This window comes from Mytilus californianus, unplaced genomic scaffold (assembly GCF_021869535.1).
Source record: "Mytilus californianus isolate M0D057914Y unplaced genomic scaffold, xbMytCali1.0.p SCAF_6, whole genome shotgun sequence".
Taxonomy (NCBI): Eukaryota; Metazoa; Mollusca; class Bivalvia; order Mytilida; family Mytilidae; genus Mytilus; species Mytilus californianus.
This window is the reverse complement of record NW_026262712.1, coordinates 4,543,548-4,565,466: the sequence shown is the minus strand read 5'-3', so window position 1 is coordinate 4,565,466 and position 21,919 is coordinate 4,543,548. Positions and strand designations below refer to the sequence as shown.

Below are 21,919 nucleotides of genomic sequence, written 5' to 3'. Positions count from 1 at the left end.
GCCAAAAAGAACTAAAAGGGTCCAGAAATCAAACAACAGTATACAAGACACTGTTCAACTTTTATATTTGCTAAACCTATGGCAAAAGTATGCCAAAAATTTAAAACAATTCTTTTTTTGAACGAAAAATGACATCGCAAACAAAAATGTGATTCGGTTCTGTTAAGAATTTCCCACATTTATAAACACATTTGGTAACGCATGCATAAAAAAAAGAATAAGGTCATAGCGGCACGTATGATCGTGTTTTTCTTTAATTATTTTATTTTAAACATCCTCTGCTAAGATATGTAAAATAATACGATATATGCCACGTTTGTCATGTTTTATTTATATCGTGCACCATAAACCCATAACTAATATACGATATACTTATTTTTGTTGTTACCTTTTCCAGTTACTAACACAAAATGATTTTATTTCTTTAACCATCTTTCTGAATATTACAGACTTTGCATTCAATGTTGCTCCTGTTGGGTTTCCAGCGCTTTTTGTCAACATTATAACGAGATATTCTTTGCTAACAAATACGAAACCAATAATCTAAGGCAAAACAAAAATACAATGGTTGCATGAATTCCTATTCGTAGAATGTTTCATTAAATATATAAATATAAAAAATTATTCCTCATCTTCATTTTAATTTTCTATGAAGGACAATTTAATTCGTTGTGTAATAAAATAAAAGTTCCTTTATTATATAAGTTCCAAATGGAACACATATTCTATAATATTATTTCTACTTGAACAAATATTAAAGTATTCGTTCCTAACGGAAAAAAGGGTATAACTTGCTGTTCTAAGTGAGCCAAGGCTCCATGTTGAAGGCCGTACTTTGATCTATAATTGTTTACTCTTTAAACATTGTGACTTGGATGGAGAGTTGTCTTATTGGCACTCATACCACATCTTCTTACTTCTATAAAATATGTGTTTCAAAACAACAGATATTATAACATTGTTTATACCAACGTTTCCGGGAGAACTTAAGTTAGGCGGAACAAATACACGTTTACCGTGAAAGGTATTTGAATTTTAACATTTTAAATATGACCAAGTGATAGCCATATCAGAACAAATAATGCGTTCACTTGTGTTCTTCAATATAGATTCTCACTAAAATAAAAACAAAATACAGGAAAAAATGAAACATCATTTTACACACTTGACATTCAGTTTTTAAACATTTATCAAAGAAGTCCTATTAAATTATTTTTTTATTTGAAATAAAATTATTAAAACAGCTCAAATAAACTGTATTAAGTGAACTTTAAATGTATCCATGGTATTTGGACTGTGGATTCACTAGTATTCCAGAGGTACCATTTTTTATGTATTTTGTTGGAACAAGTGAACCAAGAATCTTAATCAACGAATAACAAAACTTTCTATAAGCTTGTATGCAGACTATTGCAAAACCACAAAATCAAATATCCACGAAAATTTAAGTTTTTCTGAATCCACAAACATTGATTCCCACGAAAATTTAAGCTTTCCTGAATCCACAAACATTGGTTTCCACGAAAATCAATGCATCCACAGTATCTATTTTTTTCAAAATGTCTGCAGTTATTTATTTTTAATTTATCTATTTTCGTTTGTTTTCATTCCTGTTTCGACGCAAGGTTTACTTGACCTATATAGTCTTCGATCCCGTAAGGTGCTTTAAATAAAAAATAACTCATCAAAGATATCAGGCTTATAATTTGGTATGACAGTACTGGTGTCTTCTCGATTGCTCAACTTTTTAAAAGTACAGGTAAAAAAGTAATGAAACTAAGTGGGACAATCGGGAAGATGTCTGTTAGACTTCATGTAGACTGTTATTTTGTACACTAGCACGTTACAAATCTGGTTCAGATTATAGGTATTGTTCAAACCAGATTGTATGGTCATCTAACATCAACATGTTTCCGTCCTGAATATGCATTTAACTATCCACTGGATGTTAAACAGCCCTCCATTTACCCTTTTTCATAAAATAATATCTGTTTAGAGCACACTAATGGCATTATACATTTTGTTCTATATGAGAATGTAGATTGAGTCCTTGCCCTGTTATTTTAAAAAGTATGTGAATTCGAATTATTAAGGTTAAATTAACCACTAAACTTACCCGTCATTGTGAGTGTTCATAAAAATTGGAAAGAAGAGAAAAAAATTACGTGCATTTTAATGAAAACTTTAAAATAAAAAAAATAAAATTTAAGATTACATGATTGATATTGTATTATAAATAAACCTAGCATTATAGATATTTTTTATTACTTATATGAGAAATTATTTTCGTGCATTTTAACTGATGATTAATTCAACAATTCACATTTACATATATAAAATTGATATCAAGTACCAGTATTCTCATGCGATAATTAATATTAATTTGACATTACCAAGCATTGTTTATTCAAAACAGTTACCATAAAAAAAATGATGTGATTCAATCAGAAATTATGATGTTGGCCAATCAGAAGTCTAATTTAAAAACATAAGGTCATCTAAATTAGAGAGAGACGAAAGATACCAGAGGGACAGTCAAACTCATAGATCGAAAACAAACTGACAACGCCATGACGAAAAATAAAAAGACAAATAAACAAATAATAGTACAGATGACACAACATAGAAAACTAAAGCCTAAGCAACACGAACCCCACCAAAAACAGGGGGTGATCTCAGGTGCTCCGGAAGGGTAAGCAGATCCTGCTCCACATGTGGCACCCGTAAATGAGATTACAATTCAACCATATACTTATTTTGTATGCTATAATTATATACCTCTAAAACAATTTGCAGCAACACAATCGCTAGAAACCAACCAACAAACATTTTAGTCTTGAACAAGATGACATCTGCGCATGTCTGAAAGATAATGATTTAATTTATTTGACACATGCGATTTACAAAAACAAGTACTTAGTAAGCAAAAACGACCAATCAGCAACATTCTTCGATTTGAGACCAGATATAAGAGTTCATTAAAGAAAAAAATTATAAATGCAATTTAAAACAAGATTTGGGAAATTAACAAATGCGAACGTTAAGCAATATGCTAATTGTTCTCAATGTAAATCGTGTTTTCATCAAAAAAATTAGTTGATCTTAAGAAGAGGACGGATTTCGTGGTTTATCTTGTGAAAATGATTTTCTTTAAATTATTTATATATATTGTGGTGGGTTTTTTTTTTTCGTGACAACATAAAACTTTTTTCAGTTCAAGTGATCCACAAAAGAAAAATTGCCAAAAATAAAAGAACCGCTAATATTTGTTATAGTCAATAAACTATGTTTCCGTTAAATACTTGGTTATCGTTGTTCAAATCACGTAAAAGTATTTTAAAAATGCAAATAAAAATTAGAAATAAATGGAGTGAGACCCGCAGGTTGAGAAGTTCCTGCGAGTCAGACATCACACGTCATGCGAATCCAGATTTATGATACACCGAATATGATACACTCAGTTATTGAAAACAACACGTTATAAATTGCATGCGTCCGAAGTACTTTTTATAACCAATTCGTAATTTTGACCATAAACTAATGAAGTTTCGTTTTCCTTCGTTTTTCTCACAACCCAGTTGGAAAAGTTTTTGAAATGATGAATAAAGGGCTGGTGATATCCTCGGAAAGAAAACCTCCATCATCAGTGGCATTAACCCATTGACAGTGAAGAAATATTATTAAAGATACCAGATAAAGAAAACATCCTGTTTTACAACAAGAATTACCTCTGTTTTGTATCCACCACATCCACCCAAATAATCAAACGATGAGTAGAAATTTGTATTATATCCAGCAGAGTCCAGTATTCTGGGATGAGCATTTTTACAACAAAATTTTATTCCATTTGTAGTATATGTTTCATTGTTATGATTGACGCCACAACACTGCAGCTGAAAACATTAGAAGAAGACTTATTACTATTCAAAATTGGAATTTCACAAGGTGATGGCTTTTTCTTTTTTTATTAACTTTTTTTAGCATTAGTATCTTCTGTCAACATTTTGTACGAGACTTGAACCTAACACTTTTGACACAACTTTGTAGAATTTTGAGTTTCAATGCTTTTCATTCTCCTTATTCACCTTCTATCTGTGATTCGAATCCCACTAATAATGCTGGTGTTGACTAAACGCGCGTATGGCGGTCTTAATTATAAGCCTGATATATAATGAATTTTTTTATCTACTTTGATCGTCAAGCCACTGATGTAATTCGTAATCAATAATTTCCTTTTAATTGTTTTTTTAACTTGTCATTTCGTCATTTTTGTCTTTGTTTTTCATTGTTTTTGTTTTTCTCTTTGTACCTTTCCTTTCTTTAAGAGTATAGCAGTATGTCTTTAATTTCTTACAAATTATTAATTCTTTCAGAATTTTCAAAACTTAAAATTATAAACATAGTTATGTCGGACACTTGTTTGTATCTTTATGTCTATATATGTCTTACTGTCATGATCATATCATTCCACTTCGTAGTAATTTCATTTCCGGAGCCTTCAATAAAATAACCTAATTGTTGTAACCATAACTGAAATTTCATGCCACTATTGATCTGTAAAGGAATATATTTTCAATTTTAAAGATATACTTTTGTACTATACCACTTTCTATAAAAAAATAAAATAAATGACATTCGTCTTAAAAGCTTTTCTAAGCCGAAAATATAGTCAACCCCATCTAATGGTCATTTTGCTGTAAGTGCTTCAAATGCATGCATTTTAATCCATTTTGAGTTCGTGTGATTACCCCAACCTTTTTCTCTTGTGTGAAATGTTCCAATACAAAAAAACGATTTACGATTGTAAACTACTGTCTCGTGTTTACATTTCGAAAAATTCTAAACTAATATCGTTTTTTACTTACATTAAGACCACAGATTGAAGATTAATGTTGACAAAATAGAAGAAGAAGCATACAAAAACATTGCAACAATACTAATCTACAAAAAGTAAAATATCAAAAATACCGAACTCCAATGAAAATTCAAAACGGAAAGTCTCTTATTAAATAGAAAAATCAAAATCTCACACATCAAACGTATGGAAAACAACTGCCATATTCCTGACTCTGTACAGGCTTTTTCTTATTTAGAAAATAAACACCGGTTGATAATCAGTATATCCATACAATAAACAAATTTACAAAATGTATATGCTAATGGAAAGTACAGTATGTTTAATACTGTAAAGATAAGCGCCAATGAGACTTCAACCAAAGAAATCAATAGACAACAATATGGCAATTTGTATCTTTCATAAAAGAAAACTGGTAATGAAATAATAAAATGTGACAGGGTATAAATCAATCTTGGTCTCGGATAAGAAGTTTTATTGGATCCCTTTATTCATGAAAAACTATTTAATTTTACTGATAAATGAAAATGTTATTAATTTTGTGGCATTCAAATGATATATTCACAATAAAGGTTATTATCCTGGTCGCAAACCGTTCTTTATAATTAGGTTGTTTTGAATGCAAAGAAAGGTCAACCCTCTTATTACAGTCCTTCATCTCAAGGTAAAATTTAGGCATTAAACATTGAGGAAATATGAAGGAAAGAAATGTGTACGCCTGTAGTTGATTTTTCATCTACGTTCAATAATCTCAGGGACTTTAATATTAAGTTCAAGGTGAGAGGTTTCTTTCAAATTCTAACTATAAAATAATAAGATTTTTTTTTGCCATGGCATAGTCAATGTATTTTCGACTTATTAGTTTGAATGACCCTTTGGTATCTTTCGTTTCTTTTATATATGTAATTCATATTATCTACAGCCATTTCAATGACTTGGGACTTTAAATCAAAAGTTTAAAATTAAACACAATAACTTTTACGCTGCAAAAAAAAAGGGATTTTAATTTGCAATACTATAGTGCATACCTTTGCAATAAAAAATATCCAAAATGCAACTGCAATGATTCTTGGTACATGCAAAACCAGAGAGAGAGCAGTGCTCTGAAATAGAAAGTGTTAATATATCAATTGTTTCACATCTTCATTCCTTGACCCTTAATGGATAGTTGTCTCGTTGACAATTATATTACACCTCCCTCTTTATGCATAGAATTATTTTACTGCAAAAGCAACCCACCAACACAATAAAGCATAAATAAAAACAATCTTATATGTATTGATATGTGGACAGTTGATTGTCTTTTTTCATTTGAAATTAATGTCGTACTAGTATTTCTTAAATCGATTGATTGTTTATCTTTAGCTCCTATGTATTTGAATCTCAACTCTAACTGACTGTTTTTTCTTAAAAGAGGGTACAATAAATAAACTGGTATATTTAAGATTATTTAACGATACATTATATATACTACCATTATCACTTTCTTTTTTAACTCAACAAGTATGATGAAGACATAATCATTCAATCAGTTTAATTGAGGTCTGGAGCTGGCATGTTAGTAAATGCTAGTAGTCCTTTGTTAATTTATGTATCATTGTCATTTTGCTTAGTTTCTTTTGTTACCTATTCTGACGTCGGACTCGGACTTCTTTTAAACTGAGTTTTACTGTGCGTATTGCTGTGTGTTTCTTTATTCTATATTGGCTATATTGGCTAGAGGTATATGGGAGGGTTGAGATCTCACAAAACATGTTGAACCCCGCCGCATTTTTTCGCCTATCGCAAGTCAGTGGCCTCTGGCCTTTGTTAGTCTTGTATGTTTTTTTTTTTTTAATTTTAGTTCGTTTATATGTTTTGGAGTTTAGTATGACGTCCATTTTCACTGAACTAGTACACATTTTTCTTTAGGAGCCAGCTTAAGCCCGCCGTGTTGAAGACCTATTGGTGGCCTTCGGCTGTTATCTGCTCTTTGGTCGGGTTGTTGTCTCTTTGACATATTCCCCATTTCCATTCTCAATTCTAATTTGTTGCTAAATTGCATACCGTCACAAGTACGATTGGTGATTTTTTCTAGGAACCAACTAAGCCAAGAACAGCTACCGTCGATGTTACTGTCCCAAGTACAACAGAAGCTGCAGCAAGACCAACCAGTATATCATAGAAATAGTAGTTGTGAAACTGTAGTTTGTAAAATATATGTTTGAGGGAGCTATTATTTATAAATTCGTCTCCTAGAAGCGTTAATCCTAGTCCAAGAAGTCCAACACCTGCTGTCTGAAAAAAATATTTCAAGCAATTTTATTGCGTGTAGCACTAATGTGGTTTTATTTTGTTTTCTTCTTTTTCAGCTTTTAATTTGTCTAATTTGGTGTTATCCTAAATGTCTTCATTGAAATTAGCATATGTAAAGACTTCTGTAAAATCAAATCCGGACGAAGTCGATATTAACAGTTAAAGCATAATTATCAGTTGTAATTAGAATCTATGTAATTTTGTGAAAACACAAAATTCTAAACCAATACAATGGCACAAAAGAGTAAAATTCTTAATCAAATACTAGGCAAAATTGTCAAGCAAAGATAATAATTCTTCGACGAACATCGAAGATAGGAAAAAGTATTTCAAATCTTTTTCTCATGACCTCTATCACTACCAATACTCACAAGAGAGGCTACTTTAAGTAGGACCGACGCAACAACTACTTTTGACCTGCAACGAAAGGTAATTAGAATTATCATAATTGTCTCTCAGACCGCACTCAATTAGACTGTTTGTCGATATTTTCTGACAAGACTTCATATTGTAAAGGATATTGGTAATCAATATACTTGTTTTCAGTTCTTTTTTCAACGGAAGTCGGTTACAGGGAAATATTCTGTTGAAACAATTATCGAATTTACCGAAACTTTCGGTGTTTAGAAAAAAAAGATGTAATATTTCAAGCAATATATAAAATGTAAAATAACAAAAATACCAAACTCTGAGGAAAATTTGAAACGGAAAGCTCTTAATCAAATTGCAAAATTGAAAGCTCAAACACATCGAACAAAAGGATAACAACTGTCATATTCCTGACTTGGTAAAGACATTTTCTTATGTAAAAAATGGTAAATTAAACCTGGTTTTATAACTAGCTAAACCTCTCACTTGTATGACAGACGCATAGAATTCCATTATATTGACAACGATGTGTGAACAAAACAAACAGACATAATAGGTAAAAATGTCAAAAATAGGAGTACAGCAGTGAACATTGTGTAATAATTTTCATCACTATAAAAACAAACACATATGTCAACAAAGAACAACAAATAGGCATATAGACAAAGCACATTAGCAAAAACGAAAGACAAGAATACAAAATGTATGTAAAAAAAAAATGGATCAACTAGACAACCAATATGCCAAGTTTTTATCATCAACGCAACTGAAGTAAGTATTCTCACGCTCATTTTAAAATAAAACACTACTACTAATATGTAAAGAACTGAGAAAATACGAGTTAGAGGGGGAATGCTATATTTCACCTGTTCCAATTTTCCTTTATAAAGATGATCAGAATTCGAAATATGCCATGCTTTAAACTCAACAAAAGATAGTACTTATTCTCTGAAATACTTGGTTTCTTTTCTTTAAATTCAAGTTTACGGAATGTGTATTCAGCTGCAACTATTGTAACTATCTGTAATGAATCATTATTTTAAAAACATCGTATTTCAATAATCGTTTATAAGTTATGTCTTTTCTCCACATATCACATACTTCAATCCCAAAGAATGCACATCAAATATACATTAAGTATTTTTGTCATCCCAAAACAAGCATTATACAGCACAAAATTCAGAAATGCACAAGAATTACACAAACGCATCGTGATTGTTACGTGAACGAAACAATATCGTAAATATGCAATAGTTACTAATTCAAGAAAACATGAAAATAGTAGGTTTATGTTTTTATTCTGTATAATTTAATAAACTCGCATCTCCAGACATCTCTTTGGGTTCGAAATATGTTTTTTTTTTTTTTTTGGGGGGGGGGGGGGGGGGGGGGATTTTATGACTATTATTAATATTTATGTTTTATTTGTATGAAAAAGATAGCTCGTATTAACAATTGTTGATCTTAATTTTAAACTTTAACATATATTTTTCAACTGTCTACTTGTTTTCTATTGTGTTTTATTTTTTTAAATTTTGCGCTATTATATTTAAATATCTCACTTGATTATACTACAGCTTCCTTTTTAATATATTGCAAACCTTCTATATTTCTTGATATTTTTCACATCAGTTTTCTTTACAAATCCTGCTACTAATGTTTTAACGAGGCGAGCGGTTGTCTGTCCGTTTGTAAATTATAAAGTCACTTGTTTAGTGGATCAGCTACTGAATCTTTCTTTGATTTATGAGTATTTTGGTTATTGTTCAATATAGGCAACAGTTGTTTGCCAGTTTTTCAGATAAAGTCGATCATAACTGGAGATCAATAATTCTTCTCAATTCAAGTTTATTGTGGGAGTGTTTTGCTCAATTATTGTAACGTTTTGTGGACAGTTGTTTATCTTTTCGTTGTTTCTATTTGACCATAGTATTGTTTGTTTTTCTTTGTTTATGGTTTTTGGTAGCCCACTTCATATCTCCTCCGTCCTTTTGCATATCAGATGTTGTTATGGTTTGAATAAAAAGTCAAGGAATTTATATAATAAGTAACCCGGAAAAGGTTCAAACACACCCTACTTAAAAAAAAGGATGGCTACAAAATATCAAGGGAAAGTTGAATATTTAGAATCAGACAGCCATCTGTATCTTTTTCCTTTCCTTTCTTATTCGTCTGGTTTAAGTGATGTTCGTGTTGCTGAGTCTTTGATATTGTAGGTTGTATTTTGTATACTGTTGTTTATCTTCTCATCGTTAAAAGTTGTGTGCCATGAGTTTGTTTTCCACTAATGAGTCTTGTATGTTTCGCCTCACTTTTATCTGTTTAAATCCATTAACGTTTATTAGTATTTCCAATGAAAACTATTTATAGTACAATTTCAATGATTACTAGGACATTGTATGTGCAAATAGCATCAAACGATGTAAAACATTTTATATTGGTTTAAATCTGTATGGCCGACATAAATCATTCGACTAAGTCGCTTTAATGTTTTAAAAGCTCGATATTACAATCTATTCACAAATACCTGACATACTATACACGTCACAATTATACCGATGTATATCTCTAAGTAAGTGTCTAACTTCTGGACATACACACTCCCGCAGTGATATATTTCTGGATAACTATTTTGGCATCCAAGCTAAAAATATGAAGAAAAATTTCACAAGGTCATGCATTTTTCAGAATATTAATGATATCGTTACTCTTAATTCTTTTGATGTGTACTGATTGATGTTTTGTCTTATACCAAAGACGGGATTTTTTTATTTAGCTTGAATCGATCGTACAAGTACGATGTTGTTTTTTATTGTTAACATATGAATCAGTTTCTTTGGGATCATTTCTTAACAATCGACTTCCTTCTTTAGGTATATAACTATATATATATATATATATATGAACAAGTCTAAATTGAAAACAACGTTCAAACCTATGATTGCGTTGGTTAAAAACCGCAATTTTTATACGTGTGCATGCAGAACAAATTTCTTGATTAAAGGGTCTAAATACAGCACAAACAACATTTTCCAAAAGACCAAATGAGTGAAAAAGTATATTTTAACAAAACGCATTTTGACTAGCAGGTCGAACAACTGATGTTCTTAGACCCTGCTGTCTGCCATTGGCGATTGCCAAAAAAACGGATCACAAGCGTTACAAAATAGATCTTATTATTAATTTATTACCAAACAGAAAACAATAACTTGCAGAAAAGATGGTAAACCGCAAACATGAGGTGCAAACATTTGTACACCATATCCGGATTTCGACAATTAATGTCTCTCCAGTGATGTTAGGAATCGAAACGGTATTTGGAAGGCCATATAATTTACCTCAATTTAGGATAGACTCTTGAATTTTGAAAGAGTCAAAATAGGATGAACGGATCATATAAACCCGAAGGAAAATATAATACAAGCCCAAACGAAAAAATATATACAAGTCTAAATTGAAAACAACGTTCAAACCTATGAATGCGTTGGATAAAAACCGCAATTTTTATACGTGTGCATGCAAAACAAATTTCTTGGTAGAGGGGTCTAAATACAGCACAAACAACATTTTCCAAAAGATAAAAAAAGTGAAAAAGTATATTTTAACAAAACGCATTTGACTAGCAGGTCGAATAACGGATGTTCTTGAACACTGCTGACTGCCATGGCGATTGCCAAATAAACGGATCACCAGATGTAACAAAATGGATCTTAATTATTAATATAATACCAAACAGAAAACTATAAACTTGCGGAAAAGATGGTATACCGCAAACATGAGGTGCAAAAATTTGTACACCATATTCGGATTTCGACAATTAGTGTCTCTTCAATGATGTTAGGAATCGAAACGGTATTTGGAAGGCCATATAATTTACCTCAATTTAGGATTGACTCTTAAATTATTCTTTCCCTGTATATATATATATATATATATATATATATATATATATATATATATATATATATATATATACAGGGAAAGAATAAAGCATTCAGGGACAAATAAATTGTAAAACAGTAGGCGTAGTATATGCAATTAATTGTACAAAATGCGAAAAACTTAAATATGTAGGACAAACGGGTGATACACTATATCAACGGATGCTATTGAACTTTTCAAAAATAAGAACAAAGAAAACAGAAGATCCGGTAGCCAACCACTTCATTCAGCATAATCATTCGATGAAATATTTTTAAGTTACCGCCATAGAAAGAGTATTTGGAACAGAAATTTACAGAAAAACTAAAGAAGCCTTTTGGATAAAAAAATTAAAAACTTTAGAGGCTGATGGACTCAACACAATGTATGAACGATAATGAAAATATTTATATAACAAAAGAAAAAAACGCGGCAAATGAACGTCATAGTAGTTATTATAACGTAATGTATTCAAGCAATGTAATTGTTGTTTGAATGTTGTAATTTATTCCAATGAAGAAGGCCGTAATGGCCGAAACGTATGGGAATTTGTGTTATAGTTTTTATTATACAATCATTCAGAGACTTTATATATATATATATATATAAAACCGCTTAAGAACCGAGTTTAAGAACATTTGTTGTTCGACCTGTTAGTCAAATGCGTTTTGTTAAAATATACTTTTTTCACTTTTTTGGTCTTTTGGAAAATGTTGTTTGTGCTGTATTTAGACCCTTCTAACAAGACATTTGTTTTGCATGCACACGTATAAAAATTCCGGTTTTTATCCAACGCAATCATAGGTTTGAACGTTGTTTTTAATTTAGACTTGTATATATATAAATATATCAATGTATTTCTTATATTTAAAAAATGTCTTTTACTTGGATATATGTTATCGATATTATATATTTTATTTGGACCTTAGTATGTGAAGTATCAGCTTTAAAAAATTAAATTTCAAATTATAAATTTAGTACTTACGAACCTGTATCTGTTTGAAACACAAGTGATATTCCCCGTTAGAAATTCTACGTTCATTAATTATTAAGAAACTAAGGTTCCTACTGTCTCATGCAAAGTTTGCCTGAGATGATTTTTACTGTTCTATTTTGGTCCTTTCTGATCATATAGCTTCGAACGTTTCAATGTATTCACGGTTAATATGTCGATCAGATCAAAGTAAGGAGACGTAATAAGATGGGCAATGATTTAATCATCTACCAGAATTTTGATGACGTGAATATAGGCATGTATAGATGTAATAAGATGGGCAATGATTTAATCATCTACCAGAATTTTAATGACGTGAATATAGGCATGTATAGATGTAATAAGATGGGCAATGATTTAATCATCTACCAGAATTTTAATGACGTGAATATAGGCATGTATAGATGTAATAAGATGGGCAATGATTTAATCATCTACCAGAATTTTAATGACGTGAATATAGGCATGTATAGGTCACCGTACGGCTTTCAATGACGAGAAACAAATAATTACATGAGTCAGCTTGTAAAGGGTCCGGCATAAAAAATAAGAAATAATTCGAACAAGAAAAGGTACGCTTTATTTCATAACAATAAAATTAGTAAAATTAAATATGACAGATGACGATTATATGACCACTTGTACTTTGTTATTTTAAGATCTAAGACCAGGTAGACACGGCTCCCCGTGAGTTGAGAGAAACACCTGTCGTATTAGTCAGTCAAATTGTCTTAACAATTCTGCTTCATATTAATAAAGGTTTTGTATATGATTTCTTCTCCGTGAATAAACATAGCAGAAGACGAAGAACTTGGCACAAATGTAACACAAAACAAAAACTCTTTATAAAGTTATATATACTATATAGTGTATCAAAAATCTTTCAGTTTTATTTCTGTGCCTTACTCATGCTCAATAACCTGTTACGGTTTAATCCATATTTTATCGTTCCTTTCTTTTCCGATCATAATTATTTATAACGTTTACTAAGTCGAACCTTTACCATGTCGTATCTTTGCGATATTTAGCAAGTCGTAACTTTACCAGTTCGTACCCACACATTCTGTATATGAAGTAAGGATAAATGCTATTCCTGTTTTCATTTTGCAAGTATTTTTTTCGTTAACTTTTAAAGGAACAGCATTTCCCGCAAATTTGTATATTTTATCAAAACACATGCCTCATATTGTTTCAAAGTAGTTTCATTTCAGGCTTGGACCATACCTATTGAGTATTTGATTATTTATTTTCAAAATTCAAAATGATTTTGTGAACTTCATATTGTTGGTGTATTGAATTTGATAAAGCATATCCCCAATTGAAACAATAATATCTTACCTTTTTTAAAAAGTTCGGGAAGGTTTTTTCCCAGTACGTGTATGATATGTAGTGTTTGTTATAAGGAATAGTTGCCTGGTACGCTGATGTGTAATTAGATAATGTGTCGTTGAGGTCAGTTTTCTGTAAAATAAAAAAAACTAATTTGTACCATAATTCAAAGCAAAATGAATGCATTAACCGGAGAATTGTATTGATTTTAATTCCAAAAAGAAACTATTTCAATTGACATTTATATTTGACAAGCATTTTGCGATCGGTAAGATTTGAAAATACAATGAACAGAACAGCAGTTTCTATTCTCATTTATTAAAAAACTAGCTTCGGAAAAACGACTAATTGTTCATTATACTATATGTACGTTTTGCAAACGTTCAAGTGCTGAAGTGACCGTGACAGTATTTTTTGAAAGTGTTTTCTTATAAAAAAGTCAACACATATAAGGTTTCTAAATTCTAACAAAACTCCTAAAACTAAGACCAGACCAATGCGGGTCTGAATTCGAAATGAGAACAAAAAGGTGTTTCCATGAAAAACGTAATGAAATCAAACTAAAAATATTTTCTAAAATACCCGATTTTGTTATCAAACTATCATTGTTATTCTGTGTTTGTGTCATCCCTTTCTAAAATTTTGTAACTTACCTTATTGTATATAATAGAAATATTCACTATATTTATCAAGTAGACAACTATCATAATGGAACTCATTAAGACGTTCTGCAATAAATAAATTAAACAAATTGGTATATATTCATACTATCCATTTGATTTTTGCACCTAATTTCTTAGACGATTTTGTAATCATATGGACATTAATTACCACAGAAGGTAAATTTATTCTAAATTGAGTTCTTCATTCAAAACTGAAATGATAATGAATGTTAAGTATATAAGTGTATAGTATCCTATTTGTTTGAGTAATATAAATACTTGGCGTTTTTAAATTATATGATCATCGACACTTTCTAGCTCTTGTTGGCAATAGCTGCATGAGATTTCGATTGTGTTCAATGTAAAATGTTGATTTTTTTATCAGTTAAAATCCTCAGCTTTTGTCAGCCAAAAACATTTATACTTTGCGGAACCATATATTTGGAATTCAGCTTCGTTATCAGAATTTGTGATATCATTGTGTTGTAAGAATATTAAAAAAGAGTTAACTAGGTTTAAGTTAGAAGCGTTTTTTTTTATATATTGATACATCTTATCTTACAAAAAAACGTACAAAACCACCGCTTTTTAATTTTGCATGGATTGGAAATCTTCATGTTTTGTAATTCAAATCTATCTTTGGCTTTTATAAATGTAGTGGTAGTGTACTATACAAATTGAAGTTGCACCTGACAAAAACATATCTATCCGAGGTCTGTCTTATGGGTGGCTGGGGGAGGGCGTTGTAAAATCTAAACATGTCATACATTTTTATGATTATGATCTTAATTTCATCTTATTCATACATAGTTTTTATGTAAAGTTATACATAATGTAAATCATTGAATAATGTAATAAGCAGGATACCAGTTGTACTTACAACGGCCAGTATTCGTTTTTTCCTTCCAATAGCTCCCCATATTCCAAAAATACCAGAAACCAGTTCTAAGACAAATACTCCAATGAAAGAAAATACAACAGATTTAACGGTTGTTCCTAATGGCATCCCAGCTAGTATCTCCATGTCGATAATTTTGATGACGTCTTCGTTTAAAATGTCGTTGTTAACCTTCATCAATATCGACATCATTATGAAACCAAAGGTAAATGTCTGTAATAAAAAAATGCAATTTTTTTTCTTTGAGTCGTGTAAACTCCCCCCCCCCCCCCCTTCACCATTCTCTATTACACAACACATCATTCCCCTTTTTCACTATATACTATTCCCCATTGCACCATACACATTTTAATCATAGACGATAATGCACCATTAGAACGCGTACACCTTTCCCTAACACACGATACACCATTCTCTATTTTATCATTAGTCATTCCCTACTGCACAATACACAATAAGTTCCTCATTATCCTATCACAATCAATCTGAAACGGTAATTTTTATCTGAACATATCTTAAAAGACTGAACAAAAAATGGGAAGCAACTGTGTTTATCGTCTTTTGATATTGAGGATCGGTTGAGATCAAAACTTTACGAAAAAAGATATGATTTTAGCTTCTCGATAGTGAACTTTCTAAGATCCCCTTGGTATCTGTCGACTCTCTAGTTAAATAATTTTCAGTCGTTCAGTCAATATTGAGATTTATCCACTGCGGTAAATACAATAGTGATCAAACAATTCACTTGCACTCACCTAAAATCTGTCCAGTCTATAATCATATTGTTTTTGTACAAGTGTTCGAATTAAATCATTGCAAAACAAAAACGTTTCCTGTTTTGTAATACCACATTCTTTATTGGTTCCTCAAATTCCTTCTGATACGGCGCTTTTAAAAAAATAAATCTACACATAGAAGTATTATTGAGTAAAATAAATTTAACATGTACTGAGTCAGGTACTCCAGTGATTTTATTACTTTCGTGTATTCTTTCGGAAATATGGGTCCTGAAGCTCTACAACTACGTACTTTTCTTGGCCTTTTTTAACTTTTTAACTTCTATGAGTCGTTTTAAGACAAAACGAGCGTCTGGCGTACAACATTTGTATCCTGGAATTTATGATGAGTGTTTATACTTATATACTTCATATGTTAGGTTGTTCAGTGGTTGTTATGCTTAAACAATGTCAAATACTTTATTCGCCTTAACCATTGCCAGAACTTATACCAGACCCCACCTTTACGCGTCATTTTCGTCAGAAATATACAAAAAAAATATAGAAACAAATAAATAAAAGTTGATGTAAACTAGATAAGGTTGTGGATTGAGATTTAGATCAATTGATATACGCATTTAAATACATAATATGTATACGAGCAAACAGGATTTAAGTTAATTATTCTGACATAATTGTATTTGATTTCGGATAACGACTTTAATTCTAAAGAAATATAATTTTCATGTTTTACAAACGATTTGTTGTGGTTTAAATTTAGAATTTGGTTAACAAACATCCGTGTTCTATTTTTGATATATTCATAGTTAACAACAAGAAAGTGACAAAAGATATGACTCAAGTTCTGAAATAACGAGTTCGTGTCCATCCGTGTTCTTTTAAGATATTATATGCAACAATTTACAATCACATCATGTTTAATTTATACTTTGAAATGCTTGAAATTGATAATCAGAATAATTTCGAATGTTATTTTGTTATTTCGTCTTATATTACTTATTTCTTAAAACAAGTGGGAAACGATTCGGGTATTTCGACAGGGTAAGTATCGTCTGAAAATCACTACGAAAAAAATAAAATAACAAAAATACCGAACTCTTGGAAAATATACCTAATTGTTGGAATTGATAAACATAACACAACGTTCGAATAAAAATAATACCGGTATTTCATATATTTCATATCAGAGTTAATGGATTTTGACCGTACATAAGGAAAAAACATTTTTTTCAATGTAATGTAATTGATCTAGTATGCTTGGATCAATTTCCTACAAACTTAACACTGTCGTTGTACTTGGTTCATCTAGACTTGCTTTTGATTTTGAAAATTTTCTAGAGTTATAAGTTTTTAACCGTCATATTTGAAGCAATATGTGTACTCCTATGGTTATCATCATGCGTGTTTTTCTATAGAGCCTTTTCATTTGATCTTAATAAATTACTTCATAACATCCCGTTTTAAGCACCAATTGCATATGCACAATATTGGCGTATCATGCAATCTTGGTATAGCTTATTATTGGATTTTTTCAGCTCTTCAATATTTGTTTTAGGTTTTGTATTTGGTTTTGGTTTTGGTTTTCAGCATTACTAAAGAAACATTAATGTCGTATGTGGTAAATTCTAATTTTTTCATTACAAAGATCTGAGAAATCTTGTCATATAGAACTGGTCCATAGTTTGTTTTATGTAAATTTTGAGTTGATGTTGCCAATACAAATTCAAAATTGCCACCACCTTTGAACAAATTTAAGCATAGAACATGTGAAATACATACACATGGCGTCTTCTGAGAATCTGTTTTATATATGTAAACGATATCTTGCACTAATTATACTTTACTAGTCCTATATTTATTTGCGCTTTTTGTTGCCGATCAAAGATAAGATATGACCACCGCAGTGGGACAAAATAAAACTATACGAGAAAAAAAATAATGAGTACAAACAATTTCTTTGCCCCTCTCTCACCAAACAATAACTTAAAACCAAATCATGTACAAATGCTCATAGGGTGTTCCTATACTTATTTTTTATATATCGTACCTATCCGAAAACAAAGATTGACACATCTGTTGAACATAGTTTTACGTAGAATCATTTTGAAAATCCTTACAAATAGCTTCTCCACCAAACTTATGCCTAGTTTTTGCTAGTTATCTGAGATCCAATATGACTGTCCCCACTGAACAGAGTTTAACATAGAACCCAATGAGAAAGACATAGTAAAAATTATAAAAATATATTAGTGGCACTACCATGCATGCACTCAATGGCACTAACACGAATCAAACAAGTACTTTCTCACTGATCTGTTATCACACTTCAAACTATATATTATTTCAAAAACACTACAACCAAATCGATGGTCTCAAAGTAGCTTGCTCGCTTTTAGTGCGGAAGATCTTTTTTTTTTTTTTTTTTTGCTGCTTATCCAGTTATTACGTGATATCTAAAAGTAAGATCAAAGATTGGATGGCTCGGGGTCGTAATAATGTGACCAGGTAGGGTGTCATATATACCTGTGTTTCATTGTGAGTCACGTTAAAAAGCCTGTCCAGATTGTTAGCATAGTAAAAACCAAAGTCAATTATAGTATCTAACAATAGCAGAGCTGTGCATATAAAAGCAACATGGTTCTAATTTCAATTTTTCTGTTTTTGGTCTTTCTATCTGCAAACGCATTTTTTTAAACGAATAAAGTTATGATATTAATGGAACTTATTCTACTCTAACAGATGCGCATTTCGACATTAAACGACTCTTCAGTGATGCTTGAGGCCAAACTATTTGACACTCCAAAACGTATTTAAAAATTTGAAGTACTGAGTAAATCACAAAGAATAAAAATTATAGCCAAATCCGGGTCAGAAACCTGATCTTTTCATTTGGAAGATATATTGCTCGATTTAGGATAATTTCTTCAATTCTATCACAGCAAATCTCCATAACACAGTATCCGTAGAATCATGCCAATACCAAAGTACAGGCTACTGGGTTGGTGATATTCTCGGAGACTAATAGTCCACCATCAGAGGTATCGACCCATTGATATGTACATTATTCTAACTGACAAAATACATATATTTAACTTACCCTGGTTATTAAGGATGCTGTCAAAACAATATTTGCTGAAATAGACAAACGACCTCGATTTATTTTCACCATTTTTCAAATAATATTTTGATGCTATCGGTGATGTGGTTGTCAATTTAAATGTGTAATGTGTTATTGTAATACATGTTTCAAACAAACCATACGTGAAATTCGAGGCTAAATTACATTTAAATACATGACATTCAAGATGGTATATTACATAATAGACTTCCTAGTTCTTTGTTACACAAAGGACACAAGAAAACAACATATATAAAGAAAAATAACCGCTTTCCACGAACCTTACACTTAATAAAGTGGACCATTTTTTGCATCAAACATTTTTTTTACTTATGAATTATTTATGGTTTTAAAGAAACAAAATAACATATTATTCAATGAAAATTTTAAAACTCAATCCGACGATACATTGTTCCCATAAAACATGCTGAAATATTTCCCAAGGATAAAGTTGAGAGCAATATTATATCACGCCAGTCAACTATTTAAGCTTATCAAAAAATGCTAAATAAAATGATTCAGAATAAACACAGACTTATTAATTTTGTAAATGAACATCATATAATGAGAAATGTGATAATAAGACAGTTCCCTATGCATGGGTTTATACATCTATGGTGTAACGATAGCCACTATCAGAAAATAGTTTATAACAAACGATCAGAAGGCGATTTCGTATTAGGAAAACTGTTGCTTTTAATCGGGTATATTTTTGGCATAACCTTTTTTAGATTGTTTACTTTTTTCAATGCTCTTCAAACTCTTATTTAATTTTGTATTTAAACTGTTCGAGTGCCATTGATGATTTTAATGCAGGCCAGACGCTTCTAGCGTATCAAATAATAAGCCTGATAACTTTCATTAACTTTACAACCGCTTGATTGATTCAAATGCTGGTGGACTTTTCGCCCCGACGGCATCACCAGTCCAGTATTCTGCAGTCCTATGGTGTAATATGTTAGTCTAATAATGATTTTAATGCGTTAGGTATGCGTTAGATGATACATCTTTGGACATGTTCTTTTGACATCACGATAGCGAAATCAGAGGAAAGCAAGACAGTTTGGCGTAATAATTGAAATTTGACCAATCAAGAATTGAGAACAAGAGAATTACACGTTTTATATATGATAAATATTAAGTTAAGAAAACCAAAAGAAAAAAAATTGAACCAAATGCTTAAGTTTAAGTCATCCTTTTGAATGTTTTACAGGCGCCTTCATAAATTAGTCGACTATTAAAAAGTATCTAGATCGTAGCCTCAAAAGTTTAAGCGGTTTGTCGTAAAGCCTATAAAAAAAAGAACGAATATGGAAAAAAATATAGTCCGTCCTTGTGTTGATTAACAAAAATTCGTCCAAAAATTAATTTCAGTCATCATTTTAATGGAAATCATAAACAAAATAGATATTCATGAAAGGACCGCTTTCCTTTTATATAACACAAAACTTGAAATTCCAGGTTTTTTGTCTCGGTGAAATTATACATTGTTTCTAGTGTCCTTACAACCGTTAAAGACTTATTATCTGATAATTTTATACACAAATGCATACATCAGAATCAAATGTTGAAAATCCAAATTATTGAATAATGCCATGTGCTTCTGAATTGTTATCATATCGCAACATGCATTAGAAAAAAACATGTCAATTCTTCAGAAGTGTTATCGCTTTCAACTTTTGAAAGACGTAATATTTATTTTTTTTATAACAAATACATGTTGCACACAATAATTTATTTATATAAATATATCTAAAAATTCGAAAACGTGATTTTATTTATGTAGACAGTTTAAAGTTTAAAATTTTAAATCAAAATGTAACATGTTGTGTTTTGTTATATAATGACGAATATATAGCATAAAGTATCATGCCATACTCGAATTCAACACTATAAATCTTCTTCGACTAAATTTTCTGCGTCAACATCTGCTATTAATTTGTCTTTCAATTCGGTTTTATCTGAATCTGTTTCTTCAGTAATTTGTATACTGGTGTCTTTCATTGTGTTATCTCCTTTTTCTTGATGCATGTTTTCTGTTTCATCGTTTTTGTGTTGATCTATTGTGTCTGCTTCCTCTTTTTTGTCATTGTTTGTGTTTTCTGTTTTATTGAAATGTTTCGAATCAAGCATTTCCTCAGTATTCGTTCTCATTCTTTCATTTTCTGTCTTTGTCTCTTCCAACGACTGTATTTCAATATTGTCTTTGATTTTCTCCGTTTCAGCAGTATCTTGCTTTACGAATGATTTCTGTTTTTCAGTCGATTGTTGCCTCTCACTTTTTGCAATGTTTTCGGATTTCTCTTTTTTTTTCTTCTTTTTCTTATCTTTTTTATCAGAAACAGTGCTTGTAGGTTTTGATGTGGATTTTTCATGTACTTCTAATATTTCTACATCTCCTTCATTTGCTTTCTCTTCTACGTGCATAGTACTTGGTTCAGCTGGTAGGTGAATGGCGTCATATATTGTCATCACTATACACGAAATCTGAAATGACAAGATTTTTTTATTGCGAGTAAAAACTAACAAGACTACGGTTATAAAAAAAAAATATATAACCAACAACACTCAATGAGAATCACGATCCGACCATAAATCGTGTTAATACAGGTACTCCTAGCGGGGAGTAGTTATTGCTCAACCTGTTGCTTCCGTCGTGTTACTCTTTGCTTTGGCTGAAATCAATTTTTTGAAATAAGGGAAAAAAACCTCATGATTGAATTCACGACAAGTGGAACATA

The 21,919-nt window shown here is 30.9% G+C and overlaps 2 protein-coding genes across 2 annotated transcripts in view; both read right to left on the bottom strand.

The window, feature by feature from the left end:
* The window catches only part of LOC127706057 (uncharacterized), a 33,094-nt gene extending 12,279 nt beyond the window's left edge, over positions 1-20,815 (bottom strand). Inside the window, exons 1-13 of the mRNA XM_052210473.1 lie at positions 19,158-20,815; positions 15,306-15,536; positions 14,417-14,491; positions 13,773-13,895; positions 10,047-10,163; positions 8,386-8,540; positions 7,522-7,567; positions 6,902-7,132; positions 5,884-5,958; positions 4,450-4,554; positions 3,729-3,893; positions 2,779-2,862; positions 389-543 (exon numbers count right to left, since the gene is read on the bottom strand). Of these exons, the coding sequence (XP_052066433.1) occupies positions 389-543; positions 2,779-2,862; positions 3,729-3,893; positions 4,450-4,542 (497 nt within the window). The 5' untranslated portion in view covers positions 4,543-4,554; positions 5,884-5,958; positions 6,902-7,132; ... (5 more) ...; positions 15,306-15,536; positions 19,158-20,815. The remainder of the gene's footprint in view (positions 1-388; positions 544-2,778; positions 2,863-3,728; positions 3,894-4,449; positions 4,555-5,883; positions 5,959-6,901; positions 7,133-7,521; positions 7,568-8,385; positions 8,541-10,046; positions 10,164-13,772; positions 13,896-14,416; positions 14,492-15,305; positions 15,537-19,157) is intronic.
* An 83-nt stretch (positions 20,816-20,898) lies between these two features.
* LOC127706050 (uncharacterized) overlaps positions 20,899-21,919 on the bottom strand; it is a 41,342-nt gene continuing 40,321 nt past the window's right edge. Inside the window, exon 20 of the mRNA XM_052210458.1 lies at positions 20,899-21,665. Within this exon, the coding sequence (XP_052066418.1) occupies positions 21,069-21,665 (597 nt within the window). The 3' untranslated portion in view covers positions 20,899-21,068. The remainder of the gene's footprint in view (positions 21,666-21,919) is intronic.